Raw genomic sequence first — 20,946 nt, forward strand, 5'->3', positions numbered from 1 at the left:
ATTATCATTATAAAACATTATCTTCTTATCTATATTTTTTCACACTTGTGCCAATTCTATCGTTGAACAAAAAACTTGCGCCAATTTATAATTAGATGATGTATTTTCTGGGATTGGGCTAGAAAATTTAACAAATCTTATTGGGCTAAGCTCTATCTCCCTTCAAACTCACTTTAAAGTGAAAAAACGTGAAATCAAGCGAGCCTTTGTGTTAAATAGAGAAGAAAAGCAGGTTTTTGTTTGCGCCTAGCCCCCCCCCCCTTCACACTTTGTTTTTCATTGCTCTGTGCCTGACTCTAGATTTCTATAAACACAACTGAATTTTCTTATTTATTTTTTCTTTAAATTTTTCGTATAATCAGGTCATCATCTTGCTCAGAGCTCAGGGTTAGGAGGTGTGGACTAACGCGATCAAATCCCCCAATCCCACAAATTTTAGCGTCTTTCCCACCTGTATTAAACTACCGCCATTTCCGTCTTTTTCACTACTGATCTCCTTTTCTCTCTGTATATTCTGAATCAGTATAGTACCCAAGAAAAAAAAATAAGTTCAAGTTTTGTTTTTTAATCTTTGGGTTTGTGTAGATTTGTTAGAGATTTAAGGAAATTTTTTCTTTCTTCTTATTTGTATTTTGATTTGTGAGTAAAGAAAAGAAAATGGATAAGAAAAAGATTGCTGTCCCACTTGTATGCCATGGCCATTCACGTCCCGTTGTGGATCTCTTTTACAGTCCCGTTACCCCTGATGGTTTTTTCCTCATCAGTGCCAGCAAAGGTAATTGCTATCTTTTTTCTGTGTACATGGAAATGGGGTTTTCATACTAGTAATCTACTTAATTTTTTTTAATCTATTTGATTGATAAAGATTTCTTTTTAATTTAAATGGTGGGCCATAATTATTGATCTTGTGCTTTAAAAAATGGGGTTTTAATTGTCTGGTTTAGATTCCAGTCCTATGCTGAGGAATGGTGAAACTGGAGATTGGATAGGAACCTTTGAAGGACACAAAGGTGCAGTTTGGAGTGTTTGCTTGGATACAAATGCCTTACGAGCTGCTTCCGCTTCTGCTGATTTTTCTGCGTATGTTATTTGATATTAATTACAATATGTTTTTATAATTTGAAAGTTATTTAGTTATTTTTGTCAGTCAGATTCTTAGCTATATATGCAGATTATGCCTTTAATACCAGTGTCTTGGAACACTGCAAAAGGTTTGCCTAAAATTCTCTATATATTTTAACACTAACAATTGAGAGACTTTATGTCAATTTAGCCTGCCCTATATGTTTTACTTGTGTTCTTTTGGCTGCTCTGCACATATTTTCCATTCCCTGTAGCTTTGTTGGTTCTCAGATAAAATATATTGTTGCTCCAAATAGACAATAATCTTAGTGAAAGGTTGCTATGCGCTATATAGCTGCTCATGCTTCAACTCTCTGCTGATAGTTTGTATGGAGTTATTTCTCGATAAAAGGTTGACATATCTTGTGAAATGTCATTATATGCAGGAAAGTGTGGGATGCACTAACAGGTGATGTCTTGCACTCATTTGAACACAAGCATATAGTTCGAGCTTGTGCTTTTTCAGAGGTAAAGCTGGTGCTTTCTATCATTTTAAGCTTGGTTGCTAAACAGCTTTCTAGGTTACTTTGGCTTTCATTATTAACATGCGAAAAGTAATTTCAATTTCTTCCAGCAAACCCTATTAATTCTTGTGAATAGCAAGGTCTGTCTCTAAACAGAAGCTATCTTTGCAACAATTTAGTAAGTTAGGTGGCTTCTCTCGATCTTTATTTTCAGCGGTTGCCTTGAGAAAGAAACTTTTACCATGTTTCACTTTTGATGGCCTGGTCAACTTGTAATAGATGGTTTCACATTTATCATAGTATTTTTTTTTCTTTTGCTTTTTTTAGTAAGAAATTTATTACAAGATGTTGACAAGGACATTAGATTTTTGTATTAGGTCTTTAACTTTCTGCCCAGCACTAAAGAAGCAATCTCTACCTTCTCTGCTGTTACAGATATAGGCAGGCAGAAATTCTTTCTGCTGATAAAGCCATAAGGGTTGATAGTTGGTATCATATCTTGGCATGGAAAACCATAAGTACAGAAATTCTGAATTGACACGTGCAGTTTTGTCCGAATATGAAGTCATAGTCATGGTGGAACTTGAGATTTTTGCAAAGCTAGTTAGTGCAATATTGTTAAATTAACAAATGCATTTATTGATAGGTAAACGAACTTGGTAATAAAAGTTTTCCACCCTTGTGTGTAGAAATTAGATCACATAGGGCCATTGAGGTCTCATCAAATATGGCAGTTCAATCATGGTTTTCGGGTGATCATCCCATAGCAAACGCCACCATGTGGAACTGTTGGCCTTTTTGTACCCTGTATTTAATTATGGCCAAGTACACCTAGTTGTTAGTGCGTCTATTTCACGTTATGTTCCTTACTTCTAGATTTCATTAAAGATTTTTTAATATGGTAGCAGGATACACACCTTCTATTGACTGGGGGAGTAGAGAAAGTCCTCCGTATTTATGACTTGAATCGCCCAGATGCACCTCCAAGAGAAGTGGACAAATCTCCCGGTTCAGTCAGAACTGTTACATGGATGCATAGTGATCAGACAATATTAAGTTCTTGCACTGATATGGGAGGTGTCAGGTATTCATTTCCCTCCATGTTTGGAGGTTCTTTAATGTAATTTTATGGTTTGTTGTTCATAAGTGCAAGTGTTTTGTTTACATTTTTATTGTTTACTATTGATTCATACCATGTCTGTGGATGGCCGTTATCTTGTTGTAGAAATTGTAAATTATCACCCCCCCCTCGTGGGGTACCGTGACACTTATTTGGAGGTTTTGAGATCAAAATCTACTGATGCATGAATATCAGTGAGGCAAGGGTTTTAAGTTTTCTAGTGCTTACCTTCTTGTTGTTATGATAGCTTTATACATAGTTTAAAGATTTTTGTTAAATTGTGTGGCTTTTTACTGCTATTAATAAAATCTAGTCTAATGCTTGTCTTGGGTTTTTTGTGGCATCTCTCTCTCTCCCTCCCTCCCTCCTGTTACTGATTTTCTTTGTGACTGTACAGATTATGGGATGTAAGGAGTGGTAAAATAGTTCAAACACTAGAGACCAAGTCATCTGTGACCAGTGCAGAAGTGAGTCAAGATGGTCGATATATCACAACTGCTGATGGATCTACCGTTAAGTTCTGGGATGCCAACCAGTAAGTTCTGATTTTCGAGTCAGATTGGTCTATTTTGTGCTAGAATGTCTGCTTTTATTGATTACTAATTACCATAATCTATGCGTTATGCATTTACTCAGCTATGGGTTGGTAAAGAGCTACAACATGCCATGCACAGTTGAATCAGCTTCATTGGAACCGAAGTATGGAAATAAATTCGTTGCCGGAGGAGAGGATATGTGGGTTCGTGTTTTTGATTTCCACACTGGAGATGAGATAGGTATGTTCTCAGACATAAGTTGGACCGTGCTTTATGATTTAGTGTGCAGCATGTAATGACTGACTGACATCTGGTGTGCAGCATGTAACAAGGGTCACCATGGTCCTGTGCATTGCGTGCGGTTCTCACCTGGAGGAGAATCATATGCCTCGGGTTCTGAGGATGGAACGATTAGAATATGGCTGACAGGCCCTTTGACTCATGATGGCACTGAACCATTTGCAGCAAATGGGTCGGTTGGAAAGGTGAAGGTAACTGCAGAAGACGTTTCACGCAAGATCGAGGGCTTCCAGATTGCAGAAGAGGGCAAGACTAAAGAGAAAGAAACAGGAAAGGAGTAACAATGGTGAAGATTTCTAGCTTTATCTTCACGGTCAATGCTTATTACCGCATTTATCCAAGATCTTCAAGACAACTTTTTTTTAATCAGAGATAGAAGTAGACCGAACTGTATTTTGTATAATTTCTAGTCTTCTTGCTTTTAGCATACGTAGACTAAGTCCAATGGTTTTATAATAGATTTAATAAATGGCATCTATAATTTTATGTTGCACTCCCTGCATTCTCCATCCATGTCAATTTATCATATTGGTTTAGAAAGATATTCTAGAGTAGATTCATGGTAAAAGTACCATGAAAGTCTTTATAATAGAAATTAGATTGTATTTTATCTCTTTTACTAAAAAATGACAAATTAGTTTTTATATATTAGATTAAAGAATAAATTAATTTTTTTTTTAAATTTCATCTATTTGTACAATTAAAAGTTTGCGTGGTTAATGGAATAATTAAATAGTAACACATGATGTGTCTTATGTATTTTTTGCTAATGTATAATAATCATTTTTAATAGTAAAAATAGATAAAATTTTAAGAAAATGATTAATTTGCTCTTTGATTTAATATATTTGAATTAATTTGTTTATTTTTTTGAGTAAGAGAAAGTAAAATGCATATATTGTTACTTAAAAGCAAATTCAAAATATTATAAAAATAATATGAAAAAATCAAAGATAAGGAAATGAAAATCTCATTAATCAAACAAGGTTTGCTTTCCACTGTTTCGCCCACGAAGAAATATTCTTAATATTATCGTTAGGTTTGTTTATGGTTTTGTCGGGAGAGGATGTCTGGGCTCCAGGCAGATCTTTTTTGTTATGTCCATTTCGTTGCCTTACCCGATAAGTGTTGTTGGAGTTCGCTTGAAATACAAGCAAGGATCTTATGGTGATGACGAAGTTGATGCCCATGGTAAGGGAACAATTGCTGGTGTTATTTGCTATCCCTGCTTCATTTCAACATATAAAAACGATTTTATGAGACCAGAAGCACAAGTCTACAACGCCATCCATAAGTCAAATTAGCTACAACTTGTATCCCAGTTTAAAATGATGAAGATCTTGGAAGAAAGCCCAAGCATCACATGAAATAATCTCAGCAAAAAAGAATGTTCTAATGTTTTCTCATAACACCCTCGAATCAATGCTTTCCACAAATTGTTACAACAATAATAATCCCACTCAAAGCTAGTCCCATTTAAAAAACTAGATTATCTAAATGCAAAGGTTTACTGCACCCAATGCAGAAACCACCGCCCAATCCTGTCATTTAGATGGTGGAGACCCTTGGAACATCAACTGGGAAATTATGGATCTCATCCATCCATGGGTTTTTCTCCTTTGCCGGATTTATCGTCCTCAAAGCTTTCCAAACTGCACTGTTACACTTGAATCCTGAACCAAATGCTATTTGCCATGTTCTGTCACCCCTTCTAATTCTACCCTTAGCTTCGGAGTAAGCTAATTCGTACCAAAGAGAACTGCTTGAGGTGTTCCCGAACCGGTAGAGAGTCATTCTCGATGGTTCCATGTGCCATTCTGACAGCTGCAAATTCTTCTCCAGTTCATCCAAAACGGCTCTTCCTCCGGCATGAATGCAGAAATGCTCAAAAGCTAGCTTGAAATCCGGAATGTACGGTTTGACCTTCATTTTGAACAGCTTCTTACCAACCAATGTACCAAAGAAAAGAAGCTGCTCAGACATTGGAAGAACCAGAGGCCCCAATGTGGTAATGTTGGTCTTTAAGGCATCACCAGCAACTGCCATGAGATCCTTCGACAATGTAACACCAATCTTCCCTATGGAGTCTTCTTCCTGTGTAACACAGGAAAAGCATTTATCATCTGAACCCTTGTGAGTGCGAACAGTATGAACCAATTGATATTTGGATCTTCTTTTGTCGGACCATTTGTTAGAGAGCAGTATTGCAGCCCCTCCCATCCTGAATAAGCAGTTTGATACAAGTTTCGAACGATCATTCCCGAAGTACCAGTTCAGGGTAATGTTCTCCATGCTGATAACCAATGCATAGGAGTTTGGATGGACTTGAAGAAGATGTTTCGCAAGATCTATCGAGATCAAACCTGCACTACAACCCATTCCTCCCAAATTGTAGCTTTGAATATTACCTCGAAGCTTATAATGGTTAATAACCATGGCAGACAACGATGGTGTTGGATTAAACAAGCTGCAGTTCACAATCAAAATTCCAATGTCTTTGGGTTTTACGGAGGTCTTAGCCAAAAGCTCATCGATAGCACCAAACATAACAGCTTCCGCTTCTTTTCTAGCTTCATGCATTGACGGGTTAGGGGGAATATTGAGGACCGCCTCCGGAAGATATGTTGAATCCCCAAGCCCAGACCTTTCAAGGATCCTACGCTGGAACTGAAGGTTCTCCTCTGTGAATGTACCAGTCAATTGTGACTGATCTACGAACATCCTTTTTGTGCATTTCCGAGATTCCTCCGGCTTGTAGCAAGCAAAGTTGACAAGATAAACAGGGCGAGGGCGGGTTAGAAAGTAGAGAGTTGACAAGAAAACAAGAAGGGCCGAGCAGATTATGACAGAAATGAGGTTGTATTGAAGATGCTCCCAAAGATCAAAAAGATCCTTAACAGAAAAGGTCGAGAGCTGCGCGGCGATGATAACTACAAGAGGGGTAAGGAAGAGGTACATTCCGTGGGTGATTAAGTAATGGTATCCAAGCTTCACATACTTTAGCTTAACTGATTTCTTAAAATCAGGTAGGTTCCTTGATGATGATGGCATCAAAGGTTGGTCTGGTTTTGAGTCAGCCATGTTTTTCTTTTTCCTGTAAAAGATTGAACTCAATGTATTAAATCAAGTGCAACAAAGGAATCAGAATAACAGAATTTAAAACCAACAAGAAGCAAAGCTATTAAACGAAAAATAAGGTAAAATAAGTAGGCTTTTAAAGATGAAATTTATCCCTTTCAAGAGATGAACTTTATGGCTAGACTAAAAAGGCTAAATCCTAAATTCAGAATGATAAAAACACACATCTTTTATCATAAAGATGTTTTTACATGAAAATCTAACTGAGATTTTGCAAACCCAGATCAGAATTTCAAATCATAATATTTTACATAGTGTGTGAGAACTGACTCTGGAGGAAACATTTAAAAAAAAACCCAGATCAGCATTTGCATAAAAAACACAACTTTATTCAATAATTCAGATCAATCGGCTAAAGAAAAGAACAAACAAAGAGAGCCCAGCTCACAATTCATAAGCAACCAGTAAATGGAATTAATCAAAAAATTCCAGAATCAAATAAAAAAGAAAACTCACCTAGATCACCCAAACCCGCCGAAAGGCTAGTTAAATCTATTCAAGAACGGCCACGGATACAAAGAAAAAAAGAAGACTACAAAGTCCTTCAGAAAGAGAAGAAATATGAAGATGAAATATATAAAAGCACGAGTAAATAATCTAAAATATATAAATTTAGAAAAAATGAAGAACAGTCTTTGCTAAAAGAAAAAAAAAAGGAAGGTCGCAAGAAATGGGAAAATGGTGGTGAAGAAAGCCAAACAAATAAAAGAGTGGCGCAACGAACGCGTTTTCTTGAAGAGGCAGCGCCGTCTGAATCTCAACTCGGGTATCACGGTCCAAAAACGCTGTCGTTTAAAACATCAGGCGGCTAGTTTCAGACGTTTCCAGTCAGCTCTTTTCAGATTTTTGGAATATTTTAATTTTCAACATTGAGTGGTCCATAAATGGAATAAAAGAACAAAATTGAATTCAAATTTATTTACTTTTCTTTGATAATAATCATCATTACGTAACTGGTGCAAATCTTCTAGAAAATTTTACATTTTTGAAATTTAGAACTTCAGAAAACAAACGTTTGAATTCTGGTACCATTAATTAAAAATTATTTAATTATTAATTTTATAAAAACTTCTATAATTTTTTTTCTTTTTATGTTTTCTTTCTACAAATATGGGTTCATAATATATGGTAACGACAAAGCAAAATCATTGTATGGGAGCACTTGCCTTAAGTTTTATGGTCACATGGTTACAACTGGAAACTCACATGGAATTCTTCTAGAAACATAGCTGTAATATTCTCTAGGGTCCATATGCCAAGTTGTCCTCGACATGAATTGATAACATGATTTAGCTAATTAATGCAAAAATTAAGGCAATATTCTTAACACATGCAACAATAGCTCAATGACAGCAGATATACAATCTCAGGCTTTCATTCTTGTAACATAAAGCAAAACCTATGCTGTCGGGGAATGTGTAAGATCGGATTCGATCTTACCGTCCGCCGGTATTTATTTTTCGAGAATGCTAAGGTTTTACAATTTTTCATTTTTGGATAGTTTAATTTGCTACATATCCATGACCTCTGTCAAGAACAAAATGATTACATTGCAAGTTTCAGGTACAGCCTATGCCGGTTCTTTAATTACCACTTCCAGGTCTGACAGATCCTCAGCGAGTATTGTTGCTAATCCAAAGAGAACTCTTCAAGCCAAATCAGCACTTCATTTCTCTTCAATGCAATCGCCGATAGAACAATGTGGAGGATGAAATCAATAAGAAAGATGAGCATAAAATGTAATAGATGGTAACATCAACATTGCTATCCCAACATGTCAGCAGGCAAAGAAAACTAGCTATTATCTAGGTACTATCACAAAGCTAGCCCCAGAATCAATTAAAGAACCATCAAATTGCATTAAAGAAGCAAATTACAAAGTACGCATAGCTTACTTCTTGTTCAAGAAGGGAAAATTTATGGCTAAATCCAGCAGCTATATATGTAGAAAAAAGAACGGTTACTATGATCAATGATTAGGTGCTGCAACAGAACTATGAGAAGTGGATTGCACAATCTGCTAAAGTAAAATCCCTTTAGCATGCTAAGAACGAACTAAAACTTGCAACAAATGACTTGAGAAGCAAAATTGTAAAGGAAAGCTAAAATCATACCATTGTAAAGCTCCATGTTCGTCCCGGATCATTGTAACGGGCAAGCATACAACCCATCCTTGGTTTAAGACCATCTTTCATAAGATTAGAGCGCAATGCTTTCTCTTTCTCACGAACAACATCCTCTGTTGGTTTTCCACTGAACTTCAATGCTGCAGCAACCTCTCCTTCCACTTTTCTCAACTTAACTGTTTCTTGACTAGGATCTGGCAGACTATTGACACACCAATACATTGCTTAGTTGCTTACGCATAGCATGAAAGTACTAAAAAGGTTATCAGCCGTTATCCGGTTCAGAAATACGAAACCATCTCCAAATGTTTAGGACCCCTAATAAACTGATAACACTAACCTGCTTATATCTTTCTCAGATGGAAGAACAATTTGGATGGATACATCGGATAATTCGGGATCAAGTGCTTGGGTAAACACAGGAGTAGTCATTGGTATCTTCTCTGTTGTTGAATTCTTACCAAATATATACCTAGGGAACAATAAAATATTAGAATTGAAACCAAAATAATGAATTCGATTTTCCACACGAGTCGAATACACTTACCCAGCAACAGCATTAAAGCCATTTGATCCTGATAGCTTCTCTCCAATTGTTTCTACCACTATGAATGGTTCATATTTCCTTACCTGCATACACCTAATGTTACTCACTATGAATACTATATCACAGATGCAAAATTTTCATAAGGATCCTATAATATAACCTCATAATTTGCAGTCCTCTTTAGTATCTGATATCTGGGTGTCTCTAAGTCAGGAGTCTTATAAACCCGCAACTGCAAAATAAAATAACATTGTACAACATATAAGATAGGGAAGAACCACAAACTTATGACCATAAAAATGCCATTTTGGCTGAATTAAAGAGCCATACCTGCCTAAACACATCCCATAAACCTTCTAGTGAAAAATACTCATTGTTCTCTATTGAATCCCAAAAGTCCTACAATAAATTACATATAGCAAATTTCACAAAGACTGTAAATGAAGAATTGTTTATGGAGAAATTAAAAAGCTCACCACATGGCTACAAAACTTTCCATTGTTTGGGTTAATTCCCATGACAGAAGTTCCAGTAAAGACCAGCTCAGGCTTCCATGGCAAGGGCATGAACTTCATCACCATAGTCCACCTTGTTGTTATCTCATAAGGTCCTGTCTATAGCAACTCAACCAGTCAAAAATAAGCAGATGCCTAATAAACAATTTAAAATTTAAAAAAAAAGGGGGGTTATAATGAATCGAACCTGCTTGACCCAATGCAATTGAAACAGGGGCCTAAAGAGGACTTTCAACAAAGAAATGTTAAACAAACAACCACTAATTGTATCATGCTTTGTTATAGGGTCCCTAAACTTGACTTGTTCGTCATATCCCGTCCTATCAATCCCTTGATCATCAAACAGATGGGGAAGATCATCGTACAAGAAAGTAGCTAACCCTTCAACATCAACAGTTGGTTTTGACGGGCTGCTTTGCTCCACTAAGCTTAACTTACGTGCCCACTTGAACTTTTGGTTCTTCGGACTTGATTCTTTTCTTGTTTTAAAGGTTATAGTAAGAGGCGAACTAGAATAGGTTCCGGTGGTGGTAGCACGTCGGCAACTGCCGCAAACAGGAGGGGTTTGCCGGAGAATTTGAGTTGTAAGGTGAGTGGTAGCCATTAATTTCGAATTGTTTTTGAGTTCCCGCAAGTTCAATAAACAAGAGTTGCTGCTTTAGTTTACGTGGAGTAATGTTGTGGCGTGGTTGCTTCGGTTTGAAGCCGAGGTGAACCGGTTAACGTGAGCCAGAGAAAAATGATTGGCTGCCGTTGGTTCAGGGTAATAAATGCAAAGATGGGCTGACAATGGTTCCAAATGCAAACCTGAGCTCGACCCAAAAACTTATCGGACATACATTTTATCCAAATTTGGAGCTGCTAGCTTGCAAAATTTGGAACATGGCTCATGGCTTTGTTTAAGCTGAGCCCAAATTTTGATAGACGATATTTATCCATCTATGCCATATATGATGGGATTGATTGGGTTGGTGTTGTTAATGGCTTAATGCATACTTCGAACCAATAAGACTTTGGTGCTGGATCTAGGTTGTGAAGAAGTGGGGCCTGCAAAAAGATAAAGAAGGTTAGCTATGGTGATATTTTGATTGCTATCCGATGCTTAAGTTACGACATGATTTAAGAATTAAGTAAAGGAGAAAAGTTGAAAATGAATTATAGCTAGCTCCAAACCACATGTTAGAAGAAAATGGGCTTCACTTTTTCATGTCCTGCGAAATCATCCATCTAATTTTTATTTTTTTCCAGATTGTAGTGTGTAGCCCACCAACCATGCCCCAGAGATGACTTTACTAAACATCAAAAGCCATTGATGATATGCAGTGGAGAATCTGCTGACTTGTCAGCTTAGATGGCTGGACCGCGTACCGCCACCTATGCTCGGCACTTGGTCTTGCACAAGGCAGCACAGCCTTTGGTCTTTATTCCACACTCTTCGCGTGGCAGCCTTGTGGCCGAAAGAGGTTAGTCACCACCACTACCAATTTGTTACATAATTGTTTTCAGTTACTTTATAAGTGTATCGTAATCTAGATCTATATAATGTGATTGATTCAATAATAATTCAATCAACAAAATTATTAAAAAGTTATTTTTAAAAAATAATAAATATTAATAAAATGATTTTTTTTACTAATTTTATATAAAATATTTAAATAAAATAACCAAAAACTAAATGCCCATTGAACTCAGGATTAATAAGAGTTTAATTATAAATATTTTATTATTCGATGATTAAGTACATTTATAAATATAAATGTCATTTTACGTAAAGATGATAAAAGCATTTTTTTAAAAAATTCATAATATTTGCTTAAAAAAATACATATTATTATTCTTTTGTATATTCTAACCTGAATTTTCAAAATACTTTCTAGTACAAGAGTTATTAAAAAGTATAGTAACAAAATTTTTTTAAAAAAAAAGAAAAGGCTAATATAAATATCACAAGATAATTAAGCTGATTTTTGAGGCAAGAGATTTGCCAAGATTTTATAAAAAGGACATTGAAATTTCGAAATAAAATATTTTAAGAATCATCTGAAAGAAATTTCGAATTAAAAATCGTTCAGGAATTCGGTAAGAAAAAGGACAAGACAAAGAATCATTTTGTTACATTTATTTATAACATATCCTTCATATCAATGTAAAAGATTTATTTATTTTGGCTTTGAAACGAAGCTAGCAAGAATTTGACGCGACATTTTATGACACAGGCTTCACATGCTCCAAATTTCTTATGCCACGAATCACCTCGTGTTCCTCTCTATATAAACCTCTGCCTCTCTCCCACCAATTTCAACCAAAAGTCTCCACTGGTCGTTCAAAGTCAAAGTAAAAAACAAAACCTCCTTTCTCATATATCTCGGGATATCATCATCATGAGTAGCTCAAAGTCATGTGTCATCATGCATGATGCTGCTGATGTTAATATGAAAAGGTTTCAAAGCAGCTCAAATTTGAGCATCATCATGTATGTTGATGGTGTACTTGTTTCAAACTCAAACTTACCGGATAAACATGACGGCAGCTACAGCCGAGCTCCAACTGCACTTGAAGATGGTGATGGGGACGATGACGACAACGATGGTGATTATGATTATGCCCCAGCAGCTTAATTTTAAGGGATTATAATAACATCTTGTCAAAACCCTAGCTATAGTTTTACAATGCTCTAAAGCCCTAGTTAGTATGCTGCATACTCATTACTCGATGTTATCGTTAATCAATAAATTGGTTTTCCTTTGTTATTTTATTGTTAAGTAATCAAAAGATTGACCTTTGTTGTTTTATATAATAGATTCAAATGATTAGGAGATGTCACATAAATTAATTAACCCAACATGCTAGCCAATATATACATATATAATCAAATACTTGATGAATAGATCACCAACATAGCTTATATGTGATGCTAATCGTTCAATTAATTATTAGTTGCTATTAATAATTAATAGATATCATGATGGATATTTTTTGGGGGGAATTGTATATGATGACTCAAAGTCCATGCATTTGTACGTGCATGCTTGTGAAATGTTGTATGATACGTACTTTGTACAACACATGAACCAATATCCAATTTTTCGACTATTTTTTTCATTAGTTAATTCTCTACTAACCTATATAATTAGCATCAAATACTAATAATTATAATGTTAATAAGTATATATGCGAGATGTACATTTAAAAAAAACTTGATTTATTATTTAAAAATTAAAAATTAAAAATCAGTGTGGAAGAAGTAAGGCCACATGATTCATATTCTATCCAATCTCGGTTCGATTTTGAATAATACTATTTTCTAAATTTAGTGTTAAGATCAAATATTGTTTAATTTTAAATTTTATATATGATATATTTTAATGCAATATCAAACTTATTCATGATCAACACAAACATGTTTGATAAGATTTAAAAATAAAACTCGATTAAGCTTAATCTATAAACACTTATGTACACTTTTACTATTTTCATTCTTTACCAATGTATTACTCTTATTATAGTATGACTATTTTGATTTATGTTATTAAAATATATTATTTTTATTACTCGTTTGAAGACTAATTATTTTTCTTAAAAGTTAATTATACACGATATATTATCAATATTATCAGAGTTTTTTTTCACACATAATTGGTTGAGATAATCTAATATGTGAAAAAAAAATGTAATAAAAAAATACACATTACATATATCATACATATTAATAAGAATCATAAGATTTGAATTAACATAATTTTTTTAATATTCTTTTTACCCACATTGGAGGTAAAACTAAGTTGTAAATTCTAGCTTTTTTTTTTTGCTAAGATAGCTTAAAATTTTTTTTATTCTCCGTATTCGTTTTATGGTAAATGTTTAGGATTTGTGGTTACCTCTCTCAATAGGGGCAAATACAAAAAAATTTTAAGGGCCAGAATTGAATTATAAATTTTTGAGAGATCAAAATATAATTTTATCATGTATTAATTTATTATTTTATTATTTACTGAAGGGACATAATATTTTTTTTTCATTTTTGGGAGGGTTAAAGTGCAATTTAACTATATATTACTTTATAATTTAAACATTTCTTAAGAAGCCTCCATAGCAATTTTTTTCATTTTAGGAGGGTCAAGGCCCTGCTTACACCCTCTAAATTCACCCCTATTTCTTAACAATGCCACATCTAAAGTTTAAACTTAAATATTTATCATCGCAACCAATAATCATTAGTGCTAATATGGCTTAATTAATTAATGAATAATGGAGAATATCTTTTAGAAAGCTAATTGACGGAATATAATCTTAAACTTAATTAAGGCAAGTATATATACATACGCAGACAAGTTGACGCAAGGCATGTTGCTAATTCAAGATTAACAACGATGTTTTTCAACTTAATTTTACTTTAACATAGTTTAGATCGAGTCAAGTGTGAATTTATAATTGTTTAATCTTTTAGCATAGTTTCAACAAGAGGCACTACTAGGCAATTAACTATTGAATCATCTATCTTCAAATTAATAATTATGAATTTTGATGGCCAAAAAGAAATAATTATGAATTCCATTCCCACCTTTTAGATTCACTTTAAATTAAATTAACATCAATTAATATATATATAAATAAATAAATAACAAGAACACTAACACTAAGTAATAAGACAACAACATGAAGAGGTTTTTTTTATCATTGAACTTAAGATATGGTAAGGATTTAATACCAAACAAGTGTGTGTTTATATCCATCAATAGTCCCCTAATTAATCAGAGAAACTATATTTAATTGAAATTGAAACTTGAATTCTAATATTTGTAATTTTTCTCTGGATACCTCAGTTTGCCGTTCATCTGAAAATGTCGAGCAAAATGTGATTATGTTGCCATGATGATGCCACAACTATTTGGCCATAGCTAGCTCCAAACCACATGTTAGAAGATAATGAGCTTCACTTTTTCATATCCTGCGAAAGCAGCAATATGATTAATTTAATTTCTTTTTTTTTTTTCAGATTGTAGTGTGTAGCCCACCACCCTGCCCCGGAGGTGACTTTACTAAACATCAAAAGCCATTGATGATATGCAGAGGAGAATCTGATGACTTGTCAGCTTAGATGGCTGGACCGCGTACCGCCACCTATGCTCGGCACTTGGTCTAGCACAAGGCAGCACAGCCTTTGGTCTTTATTCCACACTCTTCGCGTGGTAGCCTTGTGGCAGAAACAGGCTATTCACCACCACTACCAACACCACCATCTATATAAGCACTTACGGATGGCTCTCAAATCCAAAACAAGTTACAGACTGAATTTGAGCATAATTCAACCCCAAACACAAACCACCATTAGACCCATTTTTAAACCCCAATTCCTCCTTTGTTACAGAAGTAGAACGAAAATGTCGCCTTTATCCAAGGTTTTTGCTTCATGGTGCAAGAAGCATGCAGATGGAGATGATGATGACAATGATTTTGACTATGCTCCCGCAGCATGCATGGAAGGCAATGGCGACGATGATGATGGAGACTATGACGTTGCTCCAGCAGCTTCTCTCGAGGGTGATGATGATGACGATGGCAGCTATGATTATGCTCCAGCTGCATGATTGGAGTGAGTTTATGAGTGCCCCTAACCGTGGGGTTTCTAACCCAAAACTTTTTGCATTTATGAGTGCCCCCCCCCCCCCCGGGTGCGGCTTTAAAGCACCTTGTGGTTGTGGGTTTATAAGGATTATTTTAATTAAATGATATTCAAGGAGAACATTGGATCGTATTCTATGTCAGCTATCGTTATTATTTTAGCAATCTGTGACAAACGTTAATATCATATACGTTTGATGATGATGATGTATAGATGGTCATCATCAGTATATTATTAACTACTTAACTAGAGCTTTGTTCTAGTTGTCGTGGAAGCAATTAAATAATTTATTGCAGTTTTGTACTTAAGCATAATCCATTGTTTTAAAAGAATGTTTTCTTATCTGTTGGTGTTATGGTAAATATCAGTCAAACAAGTCAATGTAGAGCTAATTAATCACTGGTTTGATGGGTACCTAAAAGGTCAGATTCTAAACTTGAAAAAAAAAATTTAATAACTGATATTGTTGCTTTTTTATTTTTTTAAAGGACTTGTGTTTAAGGCATATCTAAATATAAGACTGTAGGAGAAGATAAATAAAGCTGGTTGTTTTCATGTTCCAATCAAAAGAAGATACTGACACTATGGAAGGGCATTATGAAAAATTCCCAAGGTAGGTTAATAAAATCTTGCGGGCCGATTAGGCGGGCAGTGGGGGATGGTAAAAGTGTTTTATTTTGACACGACTGCTGGTTCGCGGATAAGGAGTTGAAGTTGCTTTTCTCGAGGCTTTATGGAATAGCCTCGTTGAAATGGGTTACTGTGGCAGATGTGTATGGGAACCAATACTGTACTATGATTGATTGGAAGAAGGTTGGTAAAAGTATCATATAAACTTTTGTATTAAAAATTAAATTATTTTTTTTCTATTATAAAATTGTTAAATCAGTTTCAAGAGAAAATTATTCTTTTGTTAAAAATTCTATTCATTTCTAATGTTAAATGGTGATGTGTTATTGTGTTTACGTAAAAAATTTCATCAATTTCACTATTTATTAAAATTTCTTCTATTTCTTTTGTTAAAATTTTCATTCATCCATAGATCTACTTGAATTAGTCCCTCCAAGTCAACATAAGTTACACATGATGCGTCACATGTTATTGTTTGGTTGTTGTATCAGCCACGTTTACATTTAACAGTAAAAGTTCACGAAATTTTTAATAAAAAAGAATAATTTATTTTTTTATTTAATATATAGGAACTAATCTATCAATTTAAAGAGAACAAAATGTAATACAATTTCTTAATATAGGGACTTCCATGGTATTTTTAGCAAGTAAGAATTTTATAAAGGAGTTGTACAGTTCATGTACTAATCGTATTATCTGGATTAGAGATATAGCTGGGAATTTTTCAGTTAAGAGGCTAATTTTGTTAATGGCAGAGGAGATTGAACAACATTGTGATTTGGGATTTGGAAAATTGTGGATTTTATTGATGCCGTCGAAGGTGAAGGCTTTTTAGTTGCTTGTCATTCATAGAATCCCTACGAAATATTTTCTTACGAAGAGAGGGATTAAGCTGAGTTTGAATAAGCTTTAATGCCGTGGGTGTAACAAGTTCGAAGAGACTGACCTTGTCTCTAGCACGGTATGTGATCATGTATATGAATCCTAGTCATATACCATATCAGTTTCTTCAAATAAATGTTAGCTGAAAGGAAAAATATAGCCGCGCGCTCGGAAAGGCCAGCAATTGTTTAGCAGAATATCTATGCATATTACTAAACTCGTGCCTTTGTGTGAACTTCAGGTGATAATCTTAACTTCTAAAATCAGATACTAAGATGATACATGAAATGATTCTATGCGATAAAACTACAAAATGATATGATTTTTCATGCATATAAAATATTTTACGATTTTTTTATAAATAAAACCATTCAAAAATCATAAAATTAACTCAAATAAATTTTCGAGTTAAAGATGGTTCCATCAATGTCACTAAGAATAAAAACCCACAAAAACCTTTCACTAGAAAACCGAAAATGACAACAACAGGAGGAGAAAAAGACCAGACAGAGAATATCAATCATTTTGTTACATTTATATATTCATTACATATCTTTCAATATTAATGTAAAAGTATTGATTTTTTTTATTTTTTATTTTTGGCTTTGCAACGAAGCCAGCTAAGATTTGACGCTGTTTTTTATGTCACAAGCATCACACGCTCCAAATTTCCTATGCCACGAATCGCCTTGTGTTCCTCTCTATATAAACCTCTGCCTATCTCCCCACCAGTTTCAACCCAAAAGTCTCCTACTGGTGGTTCAAAGTCAAAAGTCAAAAACCAAAAGCTCCTTTCTCACATATCTTGGGATATCATCATCATGAGTAGCTCAAAGTCATGTGTCATCATGCATGACGCTGCTGCTGATAATATTAAAAGGTTTCAAAGCAGCTCAAACATGAACATCATCATGTACGTTGATGGTGTACATGTTATTTCAAACTCGAATTTATCGGCTAAACGTGATTATGCTCCGGCGCTAGCTTAATTTTAAGGGGTTATAGTAACATTATCAAACCCTAGTTATAGTTTTTGCAATGCTCTAAAACCCTAGTTAGTATGTTGTACTGTATGTTTTTATGTTTTTCCTTTTGGAGTTAATATGCATGCATGCATGATGTAATCTTATGATAACAGGAAGCAATATATATCGTCGTTGATCAATAAATTGGTTTTCTTTATTCATGTTGTATGAGAAATTTTAGTACAGTCGTGCGGGAATTTTGAATAAATAAATTATTTTATTATTAAGTAATCAAAAGATTGAACCCTTTTTTTATATATAATAGAGTCGAATGATTAAGAGATGTCACATAAATTAATTAACGCAACATGCTAGCAAAATATATATATTTTTAATCAAAAACCTGATGATTGACTCCACCAACACAGCTTATGCGATGCTAATCATTTAATTAATTATTAGTTATTAATAATAAATAGATATCATGATGGATTATTTTTTTGGAGTTGTATAGATGACTCAAAGTCCATGCATTTCTACGTTTGTATGATATGTACTTTGTACAACTCATGAACCAATATGGCAATATCCAATATTTTGCCTATTTTTTCATTAACCTATAAATTAGGAGCAAATACTAATAATTATGATGTTAATAAGTATGTATGTGAAATATAAATTTAAAAGAAAAACGATTTTTTATTATTTTTAAATAAGAATAAAAATCAGTGTAGGAGAAATGAGGCTACAGGATGATAATTAATTTAGTCTTAAGATAAAATATTATTTGTTTAATAAAAAATTGTATTTTACTTTTATTTTTTTAAATATCATATATTTTAATGCAATATCAAGCTTTTTCATGATAAACACAAACATTTGATAAGATTTAATTATATATACTTTTCCCCTTTTTATCTTTAATAAAATGTGTTACTATTATAATAACATATGACTGTTTTTCTATGTTCTTGGTGTGATTTTTTTACTCGCAATTTTAGAATAATTGAAATTCAAAAGCTTTTTCCGTCCCTATAAATATAAAATAAATCAATGAAAAACTGTTAAAAGATGATATTATTGAGTGGAATATCCACAAGTATCAAACATAAATTAAGAGTAATAACAGGGGAAATATCAAATAGAAAGGTATTTTTTTTATGTAAAATAGAAAAATAATTATGCGAAACAAAAATGATAATCTTTTTAATATATACAAATTTAATCATAATATTATTTTTTTTAAAAATTCACCCACATAATGAGTGTGAGTTGTAATATAATCTAATTTATGGAAAAAAATGTAAATTATTTTTTGTTAAAAAAAGAAAATTAGATAAAATAAAATGGAATTGTTGTTATATATTAACTATTAACGGTTTATTTTCTCAAAACTTTAAACAAGAAAAATTATCTTGTAAAAATTTGGCTTAATGAATCCTTGTCCTATTGGTTATGGCCGTTTATGTTATAATCTATTTCGTGGGTTTAAATTGTTATTTGCGGGGTAATGATTTATTCTTAATAAAGGCGTGTGAGATGTAAAAATAAAATCCAACTTAATTAACTTTTCTTTGGGTGAAGGTGGCTTAATTTATGATTAATGGAGAATATTTTTTAATATTTGTTATTTTTGATATAATGCTTGGAACTATTTATAGCTCCTCCTCAACCCTTAAATAGAAAGATGATGCGCTTCAGCGCATTCGAACCCACGACCACTTGCACTGGTAATAATATCGATGTTAATTGAGTTAAGACTCAATCGACTCTATTAAGAAAGTTTTATATTAGGTAAAAAATTAAAATGATGATCAAATACATTTAATACATAATGATGATTAATTGGCATTGTTGTCAATAAAGGAAGACGTGATTTCGAGTGCGCACAAAAAGATAACTTATCAAACACACAATTTTAATTAAACAATTGTGGGCTTAAATTTTGTAGCATTTTGATTTTCTTATATATAAAAGAATTCCAACAAGTAGCACTAGTAGGCAAATAACTATTGAATAATCTATCCTCAAAACTAATAATTATTTTGCTTTCCTATCTGAATACCTTTTAGAATCACTTTAAAATAAATCAACAGTGTAAATCCCTCAAAAGCCTTCCAATTTGTTAAATATAAAAGATTAAGACTAATTAATAAGACAAGATCATGAAGATGTTTTCTTTAATCTTTATCAGATTTATTCCGCCCAGTTGAAATTAAGATATTCTGAGGATTTAATACCAAACGAGTTTGTGTTTTGTCTCCATCAAGATTCCCCTAATTAATAATAAAAAAAAAGCATCAACCATTATCATTATTATGTGGTTTTAAAAGCTTTGTTTGTTAAATCGAAATTTAATTAACTTGGAAGCCAAACCTTAATATCTACAACCTCTTTAATCTCATGATTCATTTGAAAATGTCGAGCAAAATGAACGAAAATCTTCTGCCCCTCCCCATGCCCCCCTTCTTGAAATTAAGACACACGTTTTTTTATATATTTTTATCACTCATTTCTTAAATTTTATATTAATTGTAGGATTAAGAGCAATAAAAAATAAGAATAATAAATTGGGATAATAAATAAGAAATTAAATCAAATAATTATTTTTATTATAAAATAAATATAGTCAAAGATAGTTGTTGAATTAAACTTACAACACTGTGTAATTAAAGATAAAATTAATTTTATTAAAGATTTGATAAAAATTAATTTTTGTAATTACAAAATTATAAATATATGTTTATGCAATTATAAAATAGAATTTTAATCATTATAAAGCATAAAGCATAACAAATGAAGAATCAAAAGAGTACTTATTTTTTGCATATACATATAGTTGATTATTTGTGGTTTAATGTTCTAGATTTAATCCCTTAATTCAGTATAGTTGATTATTTAGTTAGAAAATCATCTCATATATAGTTAATAGAATTTTTTAAACTTCAGAAGTGGGTTAAGATTGTATTCTATAATAT

The 20,946-nt window shown here is 33.2% G+C and overlaps 3 protein-coding genes across 6 annotated transcripts; 1 reads left to right on the top strand and 2 right to left on the bottom strand.

Moving 5' to 3' along the window:
- The first annotated feature begins 52 nt into the window (after window positions 1-52).
- Window positions 53-4,035, top strand: LOC107907253 (serine-threonine kinase receptor-associated protein). The gene is made up of 7 exons (XM_016834542.2): window positions 53-775; window positions 945-1,080; window positions 1,509-1,590; window positions 2,495-2,670; window positions 3,104-3,241; window positions 3,343-3,482; window positions 3,564-4,035. Exons 1-7 carry the CDS (start codon window positions 658-660, stop codon window positions 3,821-3,823), a joined length of 1,050 nt encoding a protein of 349 aa, XP_016690031.2. The 5' UTR covers window positions 53-657; the 3' UTR covers window positions 3,824-4,035.
- A 798-nt stretch (window positions 4,036-4,833) lies between these two features.
- Window positions 4,834-7,684, bottom strand: LOC107907251 (3-ketoacyl-CoA synthase 11). Its single transcript, XM_016834540.2, has 2 exons — window positions 7,137-7,684; window positions 4,834-6,636 (listed from the first exon to the last, which is right to left on the bottom strand). The coding sequence occupies exon 2, from the start codon at window positions 6,621-6,623 to the stop codon at window positions 5,091-5,093; it is 1,533 nt and encodes a 510-aa protein (XP_016690029.1). The 5' UTR covers window positions 6,624-6,636; window positions 7,137-7,684; the 3' UTR covers window positions 4,834-5,090.
- A 353-nt stretch (window positions 7,685-8,037) lies between these two features.
- LOC107907250 (uncharacterized) lies at window positions 8,038-11,020 on the bottom strand. Of its 4 annotated transcripts, none has more exons than XM_041112800.1 (9): window positions 10,056-10,851; window positions 9,830-9,967; window positions 9,684-9,752; window positions 9,514-9,585; window positions 9,354-9,436; window positions 9,147-9,278; window positions 8,795-9,008; window positions 8,576-8,616; window positions 8,038-8,354 (listed from the first exon to the last, which is right to left on the bottom strand). In XM_041112800.1, exons 1-9 carry the CDS (start codon window positions 10,470-10,472, stop codon window positions 8,339-8,341), a joined length of 1,182 nt encoding a protein of 393 aa, XP_040968734.1. In that variant the 5' UTR covers window positions 10,473-10,851; the 3' UTR covers window positions 8,038-8,338. The 4 variants fall into 4 exon arrangements, 3 of the variants coding, with proteins under 3 accessions (XP_040968734.1, XP_016690027.1, XP_016690026.1); XR_005926912.1 differs by having other exon boundaries at window positions 8,310-8,354; window positions 8,576-8,697; XM_016834538.2 differs by lacking the exon at window positions 8,576-8,616 and having other exon boundaries at window positions 10,056-11,020.
- Between the last annotated feature and the right edge of the window lie 9,926 nt (window positions 11,021-20,946).

This window comes from Gossypium hirsutum, chromosome A05 (assembly GCF_007990345.1).
Source record: "Gossypium hirsutum isolate 1008001.06 chromosome A05, Gossypium_hirsutum_v2.1, whole genome shotgun sequence".
Classification (NCBI taxonomy): domain Eukaryota; kingdom Viridiplantae; phylum Streptophyta; class Magnoliopsida; order Malvales; family Malvaceae; genus Gossypium; species Gossypium hirsutum.

What these genes read in the sequence shown, in the direction of transcription:
- LOC107907253 (XM_016834542.2), top strand. Translation starts at nt 658, where the DNA reads ATGGATAAGAAAAAGATTGCTGTCCCACTTGTATGCCATGGCCATTCA. An exon ending in CCTCATCAGTGCCAGCAAAG is followed by an intron (nt 776 to 944) that starts GTAATTGCTATC and finishes TGTCTGGTTTAG; the next exon opens with ATTCCAGTCCTATGCTGAGG. An exon ending in GCTTCTGCTGATTTTTCTGC is followed by an intron (nt 1,081 to 1,508) that starts GTATGTTATTTG and finishes CATTATATGCAG; the next exon opens with GAAAGTGTGGGATGCACTAA.
- LOC107907251 (XM_016834540.2), bottom strand. Translation starts at nt 6,623, where the DNA reads ATGGCTGACTCAAAACCAGACCAACCTTTGATGCCATCATCATCAAGG.
- LOC107907250 (XM_041112800.1), bottom strand. Translation starts at nt 10,472, where the DNA reads ATGGCTACCACTCACCTTACAACTCAAATTCTCCGGCAAACCCCTCCT. An exon ending in AATTGCATTGGGTCAAGCAG is followed by an intron (nt 9,968 to 10,055) that starts GTTCGATTCATT and finishes GAGTTGCTATAG; the next exon opens with ACAGGACCTTATGAGATAAC. An exon ending in TATGGGATGTGTTTAGGCAG is followed by an intron (nt 9,586 to 9,683) that starts GTATGGCTCTTT and finishes TTTATTTTGCAG; the next exon opens with TTGCGGGTTTATAAGACTCC.